This window comes from Callorhinchus milii, unplaced genomic scaffold, assembly GCF_018977255.1.
Source record: "Callorhinchus milii isolate IMCB2004 unplaced genomic scaffold, IMCB_Cmil_1.0 Scaffold24, whole genome shotgun sequence".
NCBI classification, from domain to species: Eukaryota; Metazoa; Chordata; class Chondrichthyes; order Chimaeriformes; family Callorhinchidae; genus Callorhinchus; species Callorhinchus milii.
In genome coordinates, this window is record NW_024704765.1 from 2,611,373 (window position 1) to 2,627,237 (window position 15,865).

The following is a 15,865-nucleotide window of genomic DNA, read 5'->3' on the forward strand; positions in this document are numbered from 1 at the left end:
TTGGAGGTAAATTCCCTCGCCCTGTACATATACATAGATACAGTAGAATCAATATCGATTCCATTGGGAAGTGCGCTGGCCTCCACACAACTCCAATTATTCCAACTACTCCATCTTTCCTTTACATGTTTCTAACTCCACCTTCCCCTTGTCACAGAGATGCTTCCCAGGCTACTTTACCAGAGGGAGAGAGAGATATGGACAACTTCTGGCCAGCCTGCCACAACCTGCTTGTTTCTCAGCCTTAAGATAGGCAGATGTCTGAGGCTGCAGCCTTTTTCTCTCTGTGGTCCATTGTACTTACATCTATGCTCAAGGACCCGATTGCTCATTATCCCACACGAGTGAACTTCTTCCAAGGAAAATATGAAACGTAATCAGAAGCTAATCTCAACCCGTCCAGCAAAGCTACTTTTAACCCACAATTCTTCTGTAACATTCGGTTACTGCTATCAATATATCAAAGTATCCCAAGGTGATAGTCAGTATATTTCAACACTCTGGAGCTTGACGAAAATATGACAGGAATGTAACCATTTTAATCTACCCATTTCAATCGATGCGAGAAACCAAGAGAAATGTTTTGGGATTTGGCTACTGCAATGATGGATGTTTGGTGAGTTACAAGGTGGTTTATTTAAAGGTTTGGTGTGGACAGAGCCATAAACAGCCAGGGTGTAATAACAGCTGTAAACAAAAGCTGTCTGAAATCGGAGGCTGGAAGCGAGGCCTGAAATCACTCACTTAATATTTTATAACACATTTGTTCTCTGCCTGCTTTCTGATGGTTGTCAGCAGCACCTGTCAGTGTAGACATCAAAGCCCACATCTTTGATTCAAAGTGATATGTACGTCACAAGAAAAGACTTTTTACTATTGCAGCACTGTATGCATATGAAAGAAAACTCTGGCTGATTACTGGGATATGTTATTCCTCAGCATACATTATAGAGAAAATAATTAATACCCAGGAGTGATTACACAGCACAAATCTCATTTCCCTCCTCCTTCTCCAAAACTCTAGCTTGAGCAAGTTTATGGCATCATCTGAGGTCCGAGCAAGGCTCAAAATCAATGAGCCATGATGTCTACACAGAGAGATTAATAAATGTGCTTCAAAAAGTAAACTGTACATTACCAGGAAATAATCATCAGTGCATTTTTTAAAATTCCACTTCACACAAGCCTGTGTATATTGCGGTGAGAGACGGTTCCCATCTGTCCAAGTCACATCTCTTTCCATGACCTGATTTGAAAGGCAGTTCGTCATTGCTGAAAAGCAACAACTTATTTTGGAGAAAAAATAATAATCCTCGCATTTGATACAGCACTTTATCACGTCATTGAGACGTCTCAAAGTGCTTCACAGGATACACTGTAAAGTGAATTGACTGTATATTTTGTGGGCGAGACACAACAGCCAATTGCGCACAGCAGCGTCACACAAACAGCTGTGGATTGAGTGACCAAATTATTATTTTTTTTGAAGAGATTATTACCTCCGGAAAGCGATCCACCGATCAACTGGCAACCAGGTTCCCACTTACTGCTCGGTAAACAGAGGTGTGTGGAGTAACGAAACTTGCCCAAGGCTTTTTCCTTTACACTGCGTTTACATTTTCTTCTCTTCACTCAGCCTCGAATGTTGAATCCTTTGTACATTCAGGCCACTTACAATAAAGGTTGAGATATACAGACAAACGATACTGATTTTATTCTTTTGCCATAAAAAGTTACATGAAAAAGTCTGTGTCACAGATTTGTATAAAGTTATGAGTAACCAAACATGTCATTTCAATATATAAAAAGTATAAATAATTTCAAAGAAACACAGCAAAATCTAAAAATGCCACTAGTTTCATTTTAATACATTGGCAAATTCAGTAACGTAAAAATATTTTAGAGGGATATTTAAAAAAAACAATAGAACTTACTTCAGCAAAAGAAAAATCCAGTGAGTTTCAGCAGTACACCTCACAGCCAGACTATCATGGAATAAAGCTCTCTTCCACTCCTACTCTCCCGCAAGAATTTAGATGATTGGACATAAACGATCATTTTGTTGGGTTGGTTCTGGATTGATTTTTGACACGTTAGAGAGGAATCAATGGGAGCTCAATGCAAACCAGTTGTTGGGTGGTCGGTTTAAGGTAACAAATTAAATTGTTGATCTTTGCATACGACCCAGAGCCTAAAATGATTCAACATCACAAAGTGCTTCACAAAAGTAATTATTGTCAAGTGTAGTGCTTTTGTAATCAAATACAGCAGCTGATTTGAACACATCAAATTTGCACAAATAGCTATGAGGCGAAAGACTAATTAATCTAGAGGACAGAAAATTCTCTCTGTTTTCCAATAGTGTCCTGAGACTTTTAACATTTACCTGAACAGACAGACGGGACCTCAGTTTAACACCTCATCCAGAATCTGGCACCTCTGACAATGTAGTGCTCCCCAAGTACTGTACTGGAGTGTCAGCCTGACTGTGAGATCAAGTCCCAACATGAGGCATAACCCACAACCATTACATTCTATCCAGTGTTAAGTGGGGATGAGGCCTGTCCTTGCTGGGCAGCTGCACTTTAGTCTAACACCTCATCACTGCTCAGCTCTGCCAATGTATAATTTGCGGAGGCCGAGAGTATTGGATACCGTATTGGGTTTTACTGGTAAGTAACTTTGACACAAAAGGTGGCCTCATTCTTCTCCTCCTGGTCATTGATGAAGATCAGTATTTCCTCCACTCCTGGGGCCTGGCCTGGTGCGAAGCGCAGGCCAATGCTGTAAGTCTCACCACCTCCCACCTGGAACACACCGCAGCTTGTAAACAAATGGTTCTGTATTCAGCAGGCACGATCATCGAAGAGTAACAACTGTTAAAAGTGTGTGGAGCTGCAGTATTCTGCTGGTGTAAGTGTGTCGGGGTATTAATGTGCTACAACAATACTGGATCTAGAAGGTGCCCAGTGGCAATTCACCAGGTTAATACCTGGGTTGTAGGGGTTTAGCTGGAACATTTCACCTTTAGCAATATGCAGTGTTTTAATGGAAAAATTCCATTAGTGGAGGACATCAAAGGTGCTGCACTTAACACCAGCCAGAAACTCAGCCTACCTCCATGTTACAGAAAAGGGCCATCAAGTTTGTCCTGGTATTTTTCTCCACATGAGCCAATTCATCTAACATTGCTCCTTCCCCACACATCATAATAATCCTCCTCTTTAAAAATCTACTTCTCTTTTAAAAGAATTCTGGCCTCTGTTTCCACAAGGGTTTGTGGCAGAGGATGACACCGTCTCTAAGAAAGGTATTTCTAATTTCAATTCTTTGTGATTCCATTTTAAAAGAATCTTGTTAAGTCCATTAAAACAAGTATGAACATGTTATTTAAACTCATTGCAAAGCCACAGACTGCATAAAATCCTCAAAAGGTTAAATAGGAGCACGCTACTTTAAATAGAAAGATCTTTGCTTAGAATTCCTGTCTTTTCCAGAAAGAATATAATTCATTACCTCAAAATAGTCCTCTTTGTACCGGAGTAAGTCTGCTCGGTTAGTCCTGAGGAAGAACACTCGCTTGGTAGGATAGAGGTTGGTGTAACTGATTCGCTTTGTGGAACCCTTCCCTTCCCTGACAGGAATAGTGACCTCAAAAGCCTTCAACAAGACAGTAATGTTAGAGCAAACTTTAGAACACTGGCAAAATTTACCACTTATATTAACAGTCCTTGCATTTGATACAGCGCCTTATTACGTCCTCCAGACGTCTCAAAGAGCTTCACAGAATATACTGTCAAGTGAATTGATTATATATTTTGTGGGAGAAGCATGGCAGCCAATTGCACACAGCAGCGTCCCATAAACAGATGTGGATTGAGTGACCATTTTTTGTAAGGATTACACCCAGAAAAGTGATTGGCCCATCAACTTAACTGGATTCCTACTTACTGCGAGGTAAACAGAGGTGTGTGGAGTAAGGAAACTTGGCTAATGTTTCACTCTGCCCGGGAACCAAACCCTGGTCTTCTCCCTTGCAAGGTGAGCACTCTAACCGCTGAGCTACAGGACTCCACAAGACTTATATTGCAGACTGCTTAGACCACTGTTTTTTTTTGGCTTCAGACGTAACCCAACAACAAGGGTGAAGGAAAAGCGTTCAGTGCTGAATTCTTGAGCCTTGACAGCAATGCATTTTGGCAGCAGTGCAAAAGGTGCTGGCAATATCTACTGTTATCGAATGCAATTTAATTTCATAAAAATCGATCGCTCACTTTGAAGACAGCCATACCCTTGGCTGACACTTAACTCACAGCCATGACAACAACTTACACCTAGATAGGGTAAGGTAGCGTCTCAGAGCGCTTAACAATGGTTGAGCCTGACACCGAGCCGGTGGGGGTGGGGGGAGACGAGGTGAACATGAGCACAGTAGAAAAGGAAGGTTTTCGGGCGGAATTTGAAAAAGGGGAGAGAGAGGGGGCAAAGTGGAGGAATTGAGGGAGTGTTCCAGAGTTTTGGGGCATAGTGGCTGAAAGTGTGACCTCCAACAGTAGAGCGGAGTGTGTGAGTGATGAGCAGGAGCCAGTCGAGTGGAGGTGTCAGGTGGTGGATTGGGGAGTGAGGAGGTTGGAGAGGTCGGGAGGTGTCAGGGAGTGAATGGATTTGAACACGAGAGTGAGGCTTGTGAAGTCGGTTGGTTCAGGGAGCCAGTGGAGCCTGGGCCAAAGCTGGTGAGATGTGGGTAGGGAGTTTGGTCCAGGTCAGAATGCGGGCGGCTGAGTTCTGAATATTTTTGCAAAATGAGCAATTTAAGTACTTCCTGCAAGCAGGAAGTTAGATTCGATTAATAGATATATGTTCAGCACAGAAGGAGACCAAACAGCCCATTGTGTCCTTGCCTCTGATTTTTTGTTGTTGTTTTTATTAATCCCACTTTCCAGCTCTTTACCAAGAATCTGCTGCTCTATCCTCATCTAATCAGCTCCTCCCCCTTTGGCCTGGGCGGAGTAGAGAAGGTGCTGTAGTTTTGCAACCCCAGCAAAGTTGTACCAGCGTAAACTCCATTACCTTGGAAATAAAAGGCTGCCCACAGGCTACATACATCAGCCAGGAAGCCACCAGCTGCCGATACTCGATATCCACCACATTTAGGTATATGCACCTGTTGCCATCTCTCTGGGGGCGTAGAGTAAGGTGTAGGTCCTTGACGGAGTGTGGTGGAAGTACAAAGGCACCTGATGGCTCAATCTAGGTGAAAAAAAAATGATATTAAAGCTTCAACAACCATCATTGGTCTGCTCTGCTGGGTTTTAAAGGAAATATTCTTTGAAGGAGTGAGCATGCCAGAGAACACACCTTTCTACGTTATAAATTGACCTAGTTGGTACATTTAGCCTGACTTTGAGCAATTCATTTACATGTGAGACAACCATTTGGTGGAACTTCTCTGCGTCTAGTTTCAATGCAAAATCACAAATGACCTTTTCTTTGGTCTTCCTAATTTATGAAGAAAATGCTTTCAATATTAGAAAATATTGCTGCTAAAGACACATACAAAGGTACACACTGGATACTGCGTGAGCATATTATTGTCACGAGTTAGCAAGAGGTCTTCACAGTCAAAAAGTATTGTAATCCCTCCCAGTCGGTACTGATGTCCACAGCCGTCTTGGTTGAAATTAGTAACTCGGCACAGACCAACATTCTTATTTATAATTTATAGTATCTTTTGAAAAAAGGGTAATAATAATAATAAACCTTGCAGTAGATACAGCGCTTCATCTCACCTTCGAGTCGTCTCAAAGCGCTTCACAGGATATACTATCAAGTGAATTGACTGTATGTTCTGTGGGTGAAATCTCCCTGGCAATGATAACGATGCCAAATCTCACTGGCTAGAGGTTTACTGTCAAAGGTGCTGTTACCTGGAGCTCGTGCGGGTGGGAGGTGTAAGCCGCCACCGTTCTGACCGCCTGTGTGCCTCGTAGGACCAGTGAGAGCTGGGAGAGCTGCCCCATCACACAGCTGACATCCACCCGGTTCAGGGAGTGTATATAGAACTGCCAGATCTGGATGGGGGTGGCCAGCCACAGGTCCCTGTAAAACACCCAGCACGAGGGAGTTAGTGTGGAACCGGCCCCACTCCATTCCTCACTGCCTTGAAACATCAACTAGCAGACAAAAGATTGAAAGTGGGACTAATAATAAAGTGAAAAACAATAATAATCTAGAATGCCTATAATACTGAAAAGTCTCAAAGCGCTTTACAGGGAATTGAGACTCGTGTAGTGTGCGGTTGGGACTTTCCATGATAATAATAATAATATTCCTCGCATTTGATATAGCACCTTATCACATCGCTGAGACGTCTCAAAGCGCTTCACAGGATAGACTGTAAAGTGAATTGATTATATTTTGTGGGCGAAAAGAAGGTGGATTAAAATACAATCAGCCACTCACATGTAAACCATGATAAAGAATTTGTTAATCTGTGGGCTTGGACCACAGGACACTTTCAGGAACACATCCTGTGGCTCGTTGCGGTCCTGAAAAAAATAAAAAGCCTGTTTATCTTCAAACAAGCAAACAAAGCCAAAATGAAGATGCAACCAATTGTTAGTAGAAATGGAAACCAAGAGGCTCTTTGGCTGTTTTTGCTATTATACTGATAATTAATGTGCTGGTTTAACACCAAGGCTTGCAGAGCTTGTGTGTGTGTGTGTGTGCGCGTGAGTGTGAGAGTGAGTGTGTGTGAGTGAGAGTGAGTGTATGTGTCTGTGTGTGAGAGTGTGCGTGAAAGATCCAGTGCTCCTATATCACTCTAACGTATCATATAATATGTCTCTCGTGGTTAGCTTTAGATTGTAAGGGTTTGGGAAAATTCTGAAGGTTAATTTAGAAATCTCTTTCACGTCGGGAGGACGTCCCAAAGCGCTTCACAGAACACACTGAAAAGTGAATTGACTGTATATTTGTGGGCGAACGCGGCAGCCAATTGCGCACAGCAATGTCCCACAAACAGTCGTAGATTGAAAATTACCAATATGTTATTATGCTAAACACCATGTGCTCTAACCACTGAGCTTAAAAAACAGAATCAAGATATAATTAGAAGAAAGTTCAGGGGAATCTCACATTTTAAGATAAAATTTACTTTACTTAAAGCTAAAACCATACTGTCCTTAAGTTTCAGGGGCTCCATGGAAATCTCTGCCCACTGAAACAAGCTGCTCATGGTTAATCAGATCAGGATTGCAAGGAGAACGTGGAGAGTGTGAAAGCTGCTCCGAGCCGAGGGAACTTGTCACGATAAACAGGATCAGGGGAAGCGTCAGAGCACAAACATCACCCACGGAATACAGAAGTGCGCACTAAGTTTTACTCCACAGGCTTTGGCAAAAAGTGAATGAGAAAGCTGAAAGTATTGTCAGCAGTTCCCAAAGTAGGAAGTGATTCACAGGTTGGACATTAAATAATATTCCTTCTGGGTAACGACGGCTCCTTCTGTTTCACACTACACAATGATTCACTGTGGATTTTCTCTCAGGAGACAACGGCATCCAGTGCATAGCGAGCCTCTGTACAGGTGCTTCACTGGATATCACTCTGAAGCTGTTCGGCAGTTACACACAGAAAAGCTGCCTATAAATTATGACTGGGCTGTAACCTCATTCAAGGATTCAAATGAGATCATAAAGCAGAATAGTTATAGACCAATTATGTTTGGCCAATTCAAGATACATTGAAGCATTAAAATAACTCAATAGCATTTTGTAAATAACATCAATTGGAAGTCAAATTTGGATTAAATGAATGAATTGGTCTATCACACAGAACAAAGCAGACACTTACCATTTTCTTGGTTTCACAAATGATATTAGAATCACTGCAGCGAACATTGATTTGGAGCTCATCAGTCTGTGTTTGAACGTGAGTACCTGGAAGATTCAAGTTAAGATGTAAAATAGGACAGACAGCAGTGAGAACTGTAGAAGCACAGAACAAATTCCAGCAAATCCAGATCTGCAGAGTACTGGGGAGGGGTCACTTTGCCCTTTGCTCACAGCAGACAGAGTTAAACAGTCACACATCAGCTTCGCTCAGTGGACCCCACTGGCCTCTGGGGCAAAAGGTCATGGGGTCCAGTCAAATTCCCACATTTGAGCTTAAAGCCAACGCTGACGCTGTCTTGGACGAGATGCCTTGGCTGCCTGTTCAGAGGGAAATTAAAGATCCATAGTTTATCCAGTCAAAAATTCTCCAGATACAACAGCAAAATTACATTTGTTTAGCGCCTTTCACGTTGGGAGGACGTCCCAAAGCGTTGGACACTCAGAGTTACGGACCCGAGCTGGAGGTTGGTATCCGATATGGTGGAGGGCAGTGGGGGGGGGGGGGGGCGTGGGAGCAGGGTGATCAAAACCACAGTCGAAGAGGAGGATTTTGAGATGGGTCTTGAAGGAGGCAAGGGAGGGAAGCAGAGGGACTGCGGAATGCAGTTACAGAGGTTGGGTTAGGGTTTGACCAGGGCTGTTTCTGTGCTGTGGGCGGCACGGAAAACCAATTGGAGGGGTTCGTGAAAGGAGTGGCAGGAGAGGAAGGAGCGAAGCTGGGAAGCAACAACTTGTTTCAGGACCTTAGAGAGGAAAAGGAGATTGGAGATGGGTTGGTAGTTTGAGAACAGTGATGGGTACAGGGAGGGATTTTTAAGGATAGGAGTGATGACAGGCATTTTTAATGGGGTGGGAACAGTACCAGTGGACAGGGAGAGATTTATGATGTCTGTGAATAGAGGGGCAAGAAGGTGGAGCTGGGAGGTAAAGAGAGGGGTAGGGGATGGAGGTTGAGGGAGTAGGTGGTCGGTTCATGCGGGTTATAGTGGTGATGAGAGAGGAGTGGGAGACTGTTTCGAAGGTGTGGAGGGAGGGATGGGTAGAGGCCGGGGTGGGAGGGAGAGATGGGGAGGGGGTAGAGGGGGGGACAATCTTATAGTCCGAGTCCAGGCTGAGAGATTCAAAGTTGGCGGGCGCATGGGACATCAACCAGCAGCCGGTCTCCGGTTGGATGTTGACCAGGAGAGTCAGCAGTGGCGAATCCCACGTTGGCTGTGGCTCAGGATCAGGGAGGTGGGCCTCGGTCCCCGGTCCTGGAGTCGAGGGTGGAGGCAGAGAGATAGAGCCAGGTGTCATGCGCGTAAATTAATCATTCACTTTTACGGCTGTTTTATGGGACCTCAATGTGTGCAAAATGGCTTTCATGTTTGCCTACCTAACATGTCACTAAAAGTAATTACTGTGAAGTGCTTTGAGATATTGACATATTAAACCAAGTTCTTTCCTTTATTCAAGCACACCCAAAATGTGTCAGCTTGGATCAGCTGGCAGCAGCTGACCTCCAATTCAGAAAGTTGTGGGTTCAAGTCACATTTCAGGACATTGAACTCAATCTAAACTGACACTCCAGCACAACAACAACTTGCATTTTGTACAGCGCCTTTGACCTGGTATCGTTTGTTAGAGCGCTTAACAATACAATGCTGGAGCAGAGGGGCATCATTGGCAGTGCCACCCTTTGAATGAGACATTAAATTGAGGTCTTGTCTGCTTGTTCAGATTGAGTGTTAAAGTTAGAGTTTAGATAATCTATTTTGCAGGCGTATGGGGAGTGGGATTGAATGGACAGCTCTTTTCAATGACCTGGCATAGACACGATGGGCTGAATAGCCTCCTTCTGTGCTGTATAATTCTATGATTCCCAAGGAGCTATTCGAAAAAAGGACGTTTCTCGCAGTGTCCTGGTAAAAAATAAAACAGATAAAATTGGTGGCACACTTCATGTTGTTTGTTCGTGGGACATTACAATGCACAAATTGGCTACCATGTTCATCTACAAAATACAGTCACTATGTTTTACCGTAATTCCTGTGAAGTGCTTTGAAAAGTCCTTCAATCAACGTGAAAGGCAATATCAAATGCAAGGTTCATTATTATGCTGGCCAGTCATACAGGTCAACAGATCAGCAGGCTTTTCTAACTATGTTTTGGTTCCGCTTGTAAAAAAACCAGGCTTCATCCATGGTTGCACACTTCACCCCACTGAGCCAGTCCAGAACCGTGGGGTATTGTTTGACCCTCAACTATCCTTTCTACCCCACATCTGTGCCATGACCCGCTCTGCCACATCACCCGGCTCCGCCACTGCCTCACCCTTCAGGCCTCCAAAACCTTCATCCACACATTCATATCTAGGCTCGACTACACCAACTTGCTGCTTGTCGCCCTTCCCAACTCCACCCTCCACAGGCTACAGACCCAGAACTCTGCAGCTCATGTCCTCTCTCACACCAGGCTCCGTGACTCTAGCACCTTCACCCTCGCCCAGCTCCATTGGTTCCCCATGCCCCAGAGGATAGGGTTCAAAATCCTCGTCATCGCTTTCAAGGTCCACCATGGCCTTGCTCCTTCCTACCTCTGTGACCCATATCAACCTGTCCACTTCCTCCGCTAGCAGGCTCCAGCCTTCTCCACATCCCCTGCATGGCCCGCCCCACCATCAGCAGTTGGGCCTTAGCCTTCTCTGCCCCACATTTGGTACTCCATCCCAGTCCCTTCGCCTCGCTCCCTTCCTATTTCAAGGCATGTCTTAAGACCCTCCTCTTAGACCACACCTTCACCCACCTTCCTACCCGTACCCTCCCTCCCTGCCCTTCCTGATCCCAACTCCTGCTCGGGTCCAAATCCTTGACTTCCAGCATCCAGCGTCCTCCTGTCATGAAAGCCACTATACAAACATAATTTTGTATTGTAATTTTGTATTTAGATCACAGTTACTGAAGCCTATATTTTGCACATTTGTGATTTGCGGAGGGTAATTTAAATAGCAGTCAGCCATCACTCCAAGTCTGTCATCGGGGTTCAGATGGACATCATACTTACAACTCTGTCTGTCAAAATCTAACAACTCAATGGGGAAAAAAAATTAGTGCCATATAACTCAAGAGTAATAAAGAGAAACCAGCAGCAGTATTCGATTTACAAGAGACATCAGTCAGAGCAAGCACCAATTCAGCTGTTGAAATTGTTCTGTATAAAAAGACAAATGGTGTCAGATAAGAAAATTCTGGCATCAACTGTAAACTACAAGCAATGGTGCTGAATGCACCATCATCTGTAATGTATCTGGATCATTTCCTACACTTTGTTCCATCAGTACCATGCCAGCCTTCTCCAGATGCTCACTCTAAACAAGCCATCAGGTGCACTTCTACTGATGAGAACTAACAATAGCATGAAATAGATTACGATTAGTCTGTTCAAGATAGTAGAGATATTACAAGATATTATGCTAGACAGCTGCTCAGTCCAAAAACTTTCCCTATCAAATGACTGACTGGAAATTCAAGGCTCCTTACATTAAAGTTACTGCTGGAGTTTGAAAAAAAGGTTTTAAATTCTTCAATCCAACCTGCACTACAGGAGTGATAGCTGATGACTATTTTTAAAGAGATATACTTTTCAAAACTATAATCTCATGGACAAAATAATGTTCAAAGCAAAAAAATGCCAATTAAACAGAGGAATGTTTGGAATGTTCACAAAGCACTCAAACAGATCAAATCTATGACAAGGAGCTGATGATACCGAGCAATGCAGAACAGAGTTTAATAGTATTGAAAGGAATTTGTACGAATTAAGCAGATGTGTCGAGAAGCATATAAAGGAATGGAAAGTAATGCATAACCAGAATGGAACACATGAAACATGCATAAGCGCTCTGAGACGCTACCTGCTCGAAGGACACTATATAAATGCAAGCTGTTGTTGATATATTCACTAGTGTTGATATGTTCACTAGTAAACCTGAAAAAGGCCATTTTCTGAAAATCCATTCACTGAGGTTAATTCAGAGATTAATTATAATTTGCATTTATACTGCATTTTTCTTATAATAAGAACATCTCTAACAACTCATGTACCTGCAAAATGATAAGCAGCTGCTTCTCAAGCTCCTCACTTCTAAGTGGTTGAACCATGGCTCAATGAGGGATTTGTGTGGGTAGAATTGTGGCAAGGCGGTGTGGGCAGGAATTCCCACTCAGCTCCTGTTAACCCTGAGGGCCAAAGGCTCAATAGGTAGGGTGGTCCTCGCTGAACAAGCAGCAGGAAGCTTGCCAGATCATATTCCTAATGGCAAGCTATGCAGTTTTAACTGGTTAAGTTCAGCAGTATCCGAACACACTGTGGAATTTCCAAGCCTTGATTCTAATCAATCTGCGCCTAATAGATTTCCAATTTAGTTAAGCAGGAATCTTTCTCAAGGGAGAGAGTGTGTATTCCATGTGCAGGGAAACTTTCACTTTCACGTGGCATAGATATGTGGAGCTCAGTCTGGCTCGGATACTTTTAAGCATTGTGATTGGTTTCTGCTGGCTGGTCAAAAACAAAAGATCAAGACCTGAAAAAAAGATTTACGAGGTAGATGAGACAAGTTCTATCCCTTCTGAAGCCTTGTGTTGCTATTTATTAGATTATTTTTACATAGATAAATCCTCTGTTTTCTTCCTGATGACTGACTACATCAGTTTTCCATTTGTTCGGGTGAAGTTAATAGGTCTGTGTCTGTCAAGAATGATTCTTAAATTTGGGAATTGCATTTGCTTCCAGTCTGTTGGAACTTCATGAGCAGTGATTGACTCTCTCAGTGTTTCACAAATCTCCTTCCCTGTGGTTCTAAGTGCCCTGGTGTCCAATTCATCTGCTCCAGTCGATTTTCAGTCCCTGAGCCTATGAAGAATCTCAGCCCCACTTAAGTCAAAGTCCTGGAGCTCAAACAATGTTTTCTGGATGGCATATTTTTAGTATCATTCCTAGTAAAAAAAAACCTCCAGGAGGTAGTTGATTAATGTGTTATTATCTCCTGTTCATTCTGGGTACTAAAGAGTTTTAACATCTTCCCTTGTTTGGGTCAGACACACTTGGACACCCATCACCACACTTAAGAGTATCCAAAGCAGACAAGGTTCCATGTACGTCACCTACACATGGAAATATATGTGTCTGGAATGGAATACACAATCTTGCACTCTGCTTACCTAGTTCTGGAGAGTATTAGTTGCAGGTTGGGAAGAGCCAAAGTTTGGGGACCCCGAAGTGTGTGTTGGGGTACTGCTAGAGTTTTAACAGATAAAAACGCACAGCTTGCCACTGTCTGTCAAGCTTTCCCACTGCGTGTCTAGGTAGGACCACACTACCCGTTGGGGCTTTGGCTTGAGGGATTAACAGGAGCTGGTGGGTAGAATCCCTGCCCTCAGTGGCCATTCTGAAATTCTATCGTCAAGCACATCACCTTGGAGCCAGTTCAGCTCTAAGGAGACCCTGTTTACCTTCTTCCCATCCCTGGGAATTGTCACTAGTTGGTCACCTTCCCTATCTACCCTCTTACTGTTGTAATAATTAAACCTTTTTTGACATTAAATTTTGCATTTGCAGCTTTGCCTTTTCCAATTCTCTCTTGGCTCCTTAATCTCCTTTTTTAAATCTCTTTCTGTAAAGTCTTGAATTCAGTTTTGTGGTTACCCTCTGCTTTCTCATCACGAGCCTTTTTCATTATTATCCTTTTTTTCCATTTAATCTTCCTTTTTATTTCCATTGAGCTCATTCTGAGACATTTATTGTTTAATTTTGCATCGCTGCATTTGGATATCTGCTTGCCCTGCATAATAGTTTTGAAGGATGCCCCTTAATCCTCAACTGATTTGTCCTTGAATAATGCCTCCTAATCTGTGTCACCTAGGTCAGCCACAGAACCATAGAAATGTGCAACACAGTAGGAGAGCTTCCATCTTACTGTTCGTGTCCATGTTTGCTCCTCCAAGGGTCCCGTCCTAATCCCAATTCCCCGCTCATTCCCTGTACCCTCTAATACCCTTCGCCTTGATGTGTTTGTCTAATTCTCTTGTGGAAAGGGTTTTTCACAATTAATTCTTCAAATCTTTTATTTATAATAAAAAAAGGAGAAAGGAAAAGGTAACTGCTAAGCTGAATACGAGACTGTACAGAAAGAGGTTTAAAAAAATGAGATTAGGGGAGTCGAGAGAACTCAAAAGCAGAAAATGTTATTAAATATTAATACCCATTTTTAAAAAGAATTATAGCTTTCCAACTGCTTGAATGTGCTGGAAAAGAATGCACAGGTAGGGTGGGGGGGTTGGGGGGGTGAGACTGAATTCATGCACTGAATATTCAAAGGTCAAAGAACAAAGACAAGGATAGTTCAAGAACGGGGGTCTATTTAAGCAAATAGAAGCCAGAGGGCTTTTGCAAATTTCACCAGACTGTAAGATTGATGAAATATGATGTGCAGGTCTTCAAAATGCTGAGAGGTACATCTTAGGTACATGTAAACCAGCTGCTTAATGTGATCTGTGAGGTCAGAACTAAACGTGAGCATGTGGGTTAGGTTGAAAGCCTCCAAGCAAATGAGAAGAAATTGGCGCACTTCGTCTGGTTACCTCTTCCTGCCTTCAAAAATCTCCCAAATTGTAACTATTCCATAATGCATTTGATTTTCTCATTTCCCTGTTCGGTCAGTGAACACCACTACAGATGGCAAGCACTTTAAAATGTTCTTTTACTTGACCTTTGGTCATCGACTTGAAACGTTAACTCACTTTCCTCTCTCCATAGATGCTGCCTGACCTGCTGACTGTTCCCGGCGACTTCTGTTTTTATCTTAGATCTCCAGTATCTGCAGTATTTGCCTTTTGAATAAAAATTCTGTTGAGGAAAGGGTTTGCAGGACACAGAGTAGCACTTAATCAGAGACGTTACCTGGCATTGTGTGCCACGGAGGGAGCCGAATGGATTTCTTCAGGAAGGTGAACTCAGGATGGTAAAAGCGGAATGTCTGATCGATGACATATGGCTGTGATTCAACATTCACCTGCAGTATGGCTATCGGCTTACCATCTTCGGTTTTAAAATGGACCTGAAAACAGAGAGTTTTAACAACAACAAATGACATTTACACAGCGCCTTTCACATCAGGAGGACGTCCCAAGGCACTGGCCAGTCAGGGATTTGGACCCGGGCTGGAGTTTGGGATCAGGAGGACAGGGAGAGTAGGAGTAGGAGGGTCAAGTGGGATGTTTCTGTGCTTTAAACATTCTATGATTATACGTACTCTGATCTTCTTGGCTGAGAGAGTGTTGGACTCCAGCTGATTACCAACGTTTGGGGTTTTACACAATCTGAGATCAGACGGACCCTAGGACAGAAAAACACAATGTGTCCTGTAGCTCAGTGGTTAGAGCACTCGCTTTGCAAGCGAGACACCTGGATTCAATTCCAGGCAGAGGGTGAAACCTTGGGCAAGTTTCCTTACTCCACACAGAGCCTAATAATAATCCCTTCAAAACAAAACAATAATAAATTGGTCATTTTCAATCTATGACTGTTTGTGGGACACTGCTGTGCGCAATTGGCTGCTGCGTTTCACCCACAAATATAGTCAATTCACTTTACAGTCTATTCTGTGAAGTGCTTTGCGACGTCTAGAAGACGTGAAAAGCACCATATCAAATGCAAGGATTATTATTATTATAAACAGTAAATATGATATATCCAGGTTGAATTTTCCCTCTTCTTTAAGCTCCTGAGTCCTTCACGCTATTTATCATGAACTGTCAAAGACCTGAGCCTCATTCCTCTTAAGCAACTCCCATATATGATGCGTCTCTTACCCGGGCCGCTGGATAGTAATTAGGAGCAGGAACCTTGGCTGATCTTCCCTCTCCCCAGCCTAACTGTGGTGGGGCCCCAACTACTGCCTTGGCTGAGATCAGCTACCTCAGCAATTCAGGGGT

General features: G+C 43.2%; 1 protein-coding gene across 4 annotated transcripts in view; it reads right to left on the reverse strand.

Annotated features, from left to right (window-relative positions):
* Window positions 1–1,691: 1,691 nt before the first annotated feature.
* Window positions 1,692–15,865, reverse strand: part of nphp4 (nephronophthisis 4) — a 145,132-nt gene continuing 130,958 nt past the window's right edge. For 2 of the 4 annotated variants that reach the window (XM_007897791.2, XM_007897790.2), the window contains exons 21-28: window positions 15,184–15,267; window positions 14,832–14,988; window positions 7,855–7,940; window positions 6,463–6,548; window positions 5,928–6,099; window positions 5,071–5,250; window positions 3,517–3,660; window positions 1,692–2,807 (exon numbers count right to left, since the gene is read on the reverse strand). In XM_007897791.2, the coding sequence (XP_007895982.2) occupies window positions 2,667–2,807; window positions 3,517–3,660; window positions 5,071–5,250; window positions 5,928–6,099; window positions 6,463–6,548; window positions 7,855–7,940; window positions 14,832–14,988; window positions 15,184–15,267 (1,050 nt within the window). In that variant the 3' untranslated portion in view covers window positions 1,692–2,666. Of the gene's footprint in view, window positions 2,808–3,516; window positions 3,661–5,070; window positions 5,251–5,927; window positions 6,100–6,462; window positions 6,549–7,854; window positions 7,941–14,831; window positions 14,989–15,183; window positions 15,268–15,865 lie in introns of those variants that run through there. The other 2 variants (XM_042343571.1, XM_042343572.1) reach the window with 2 other exon arrangements.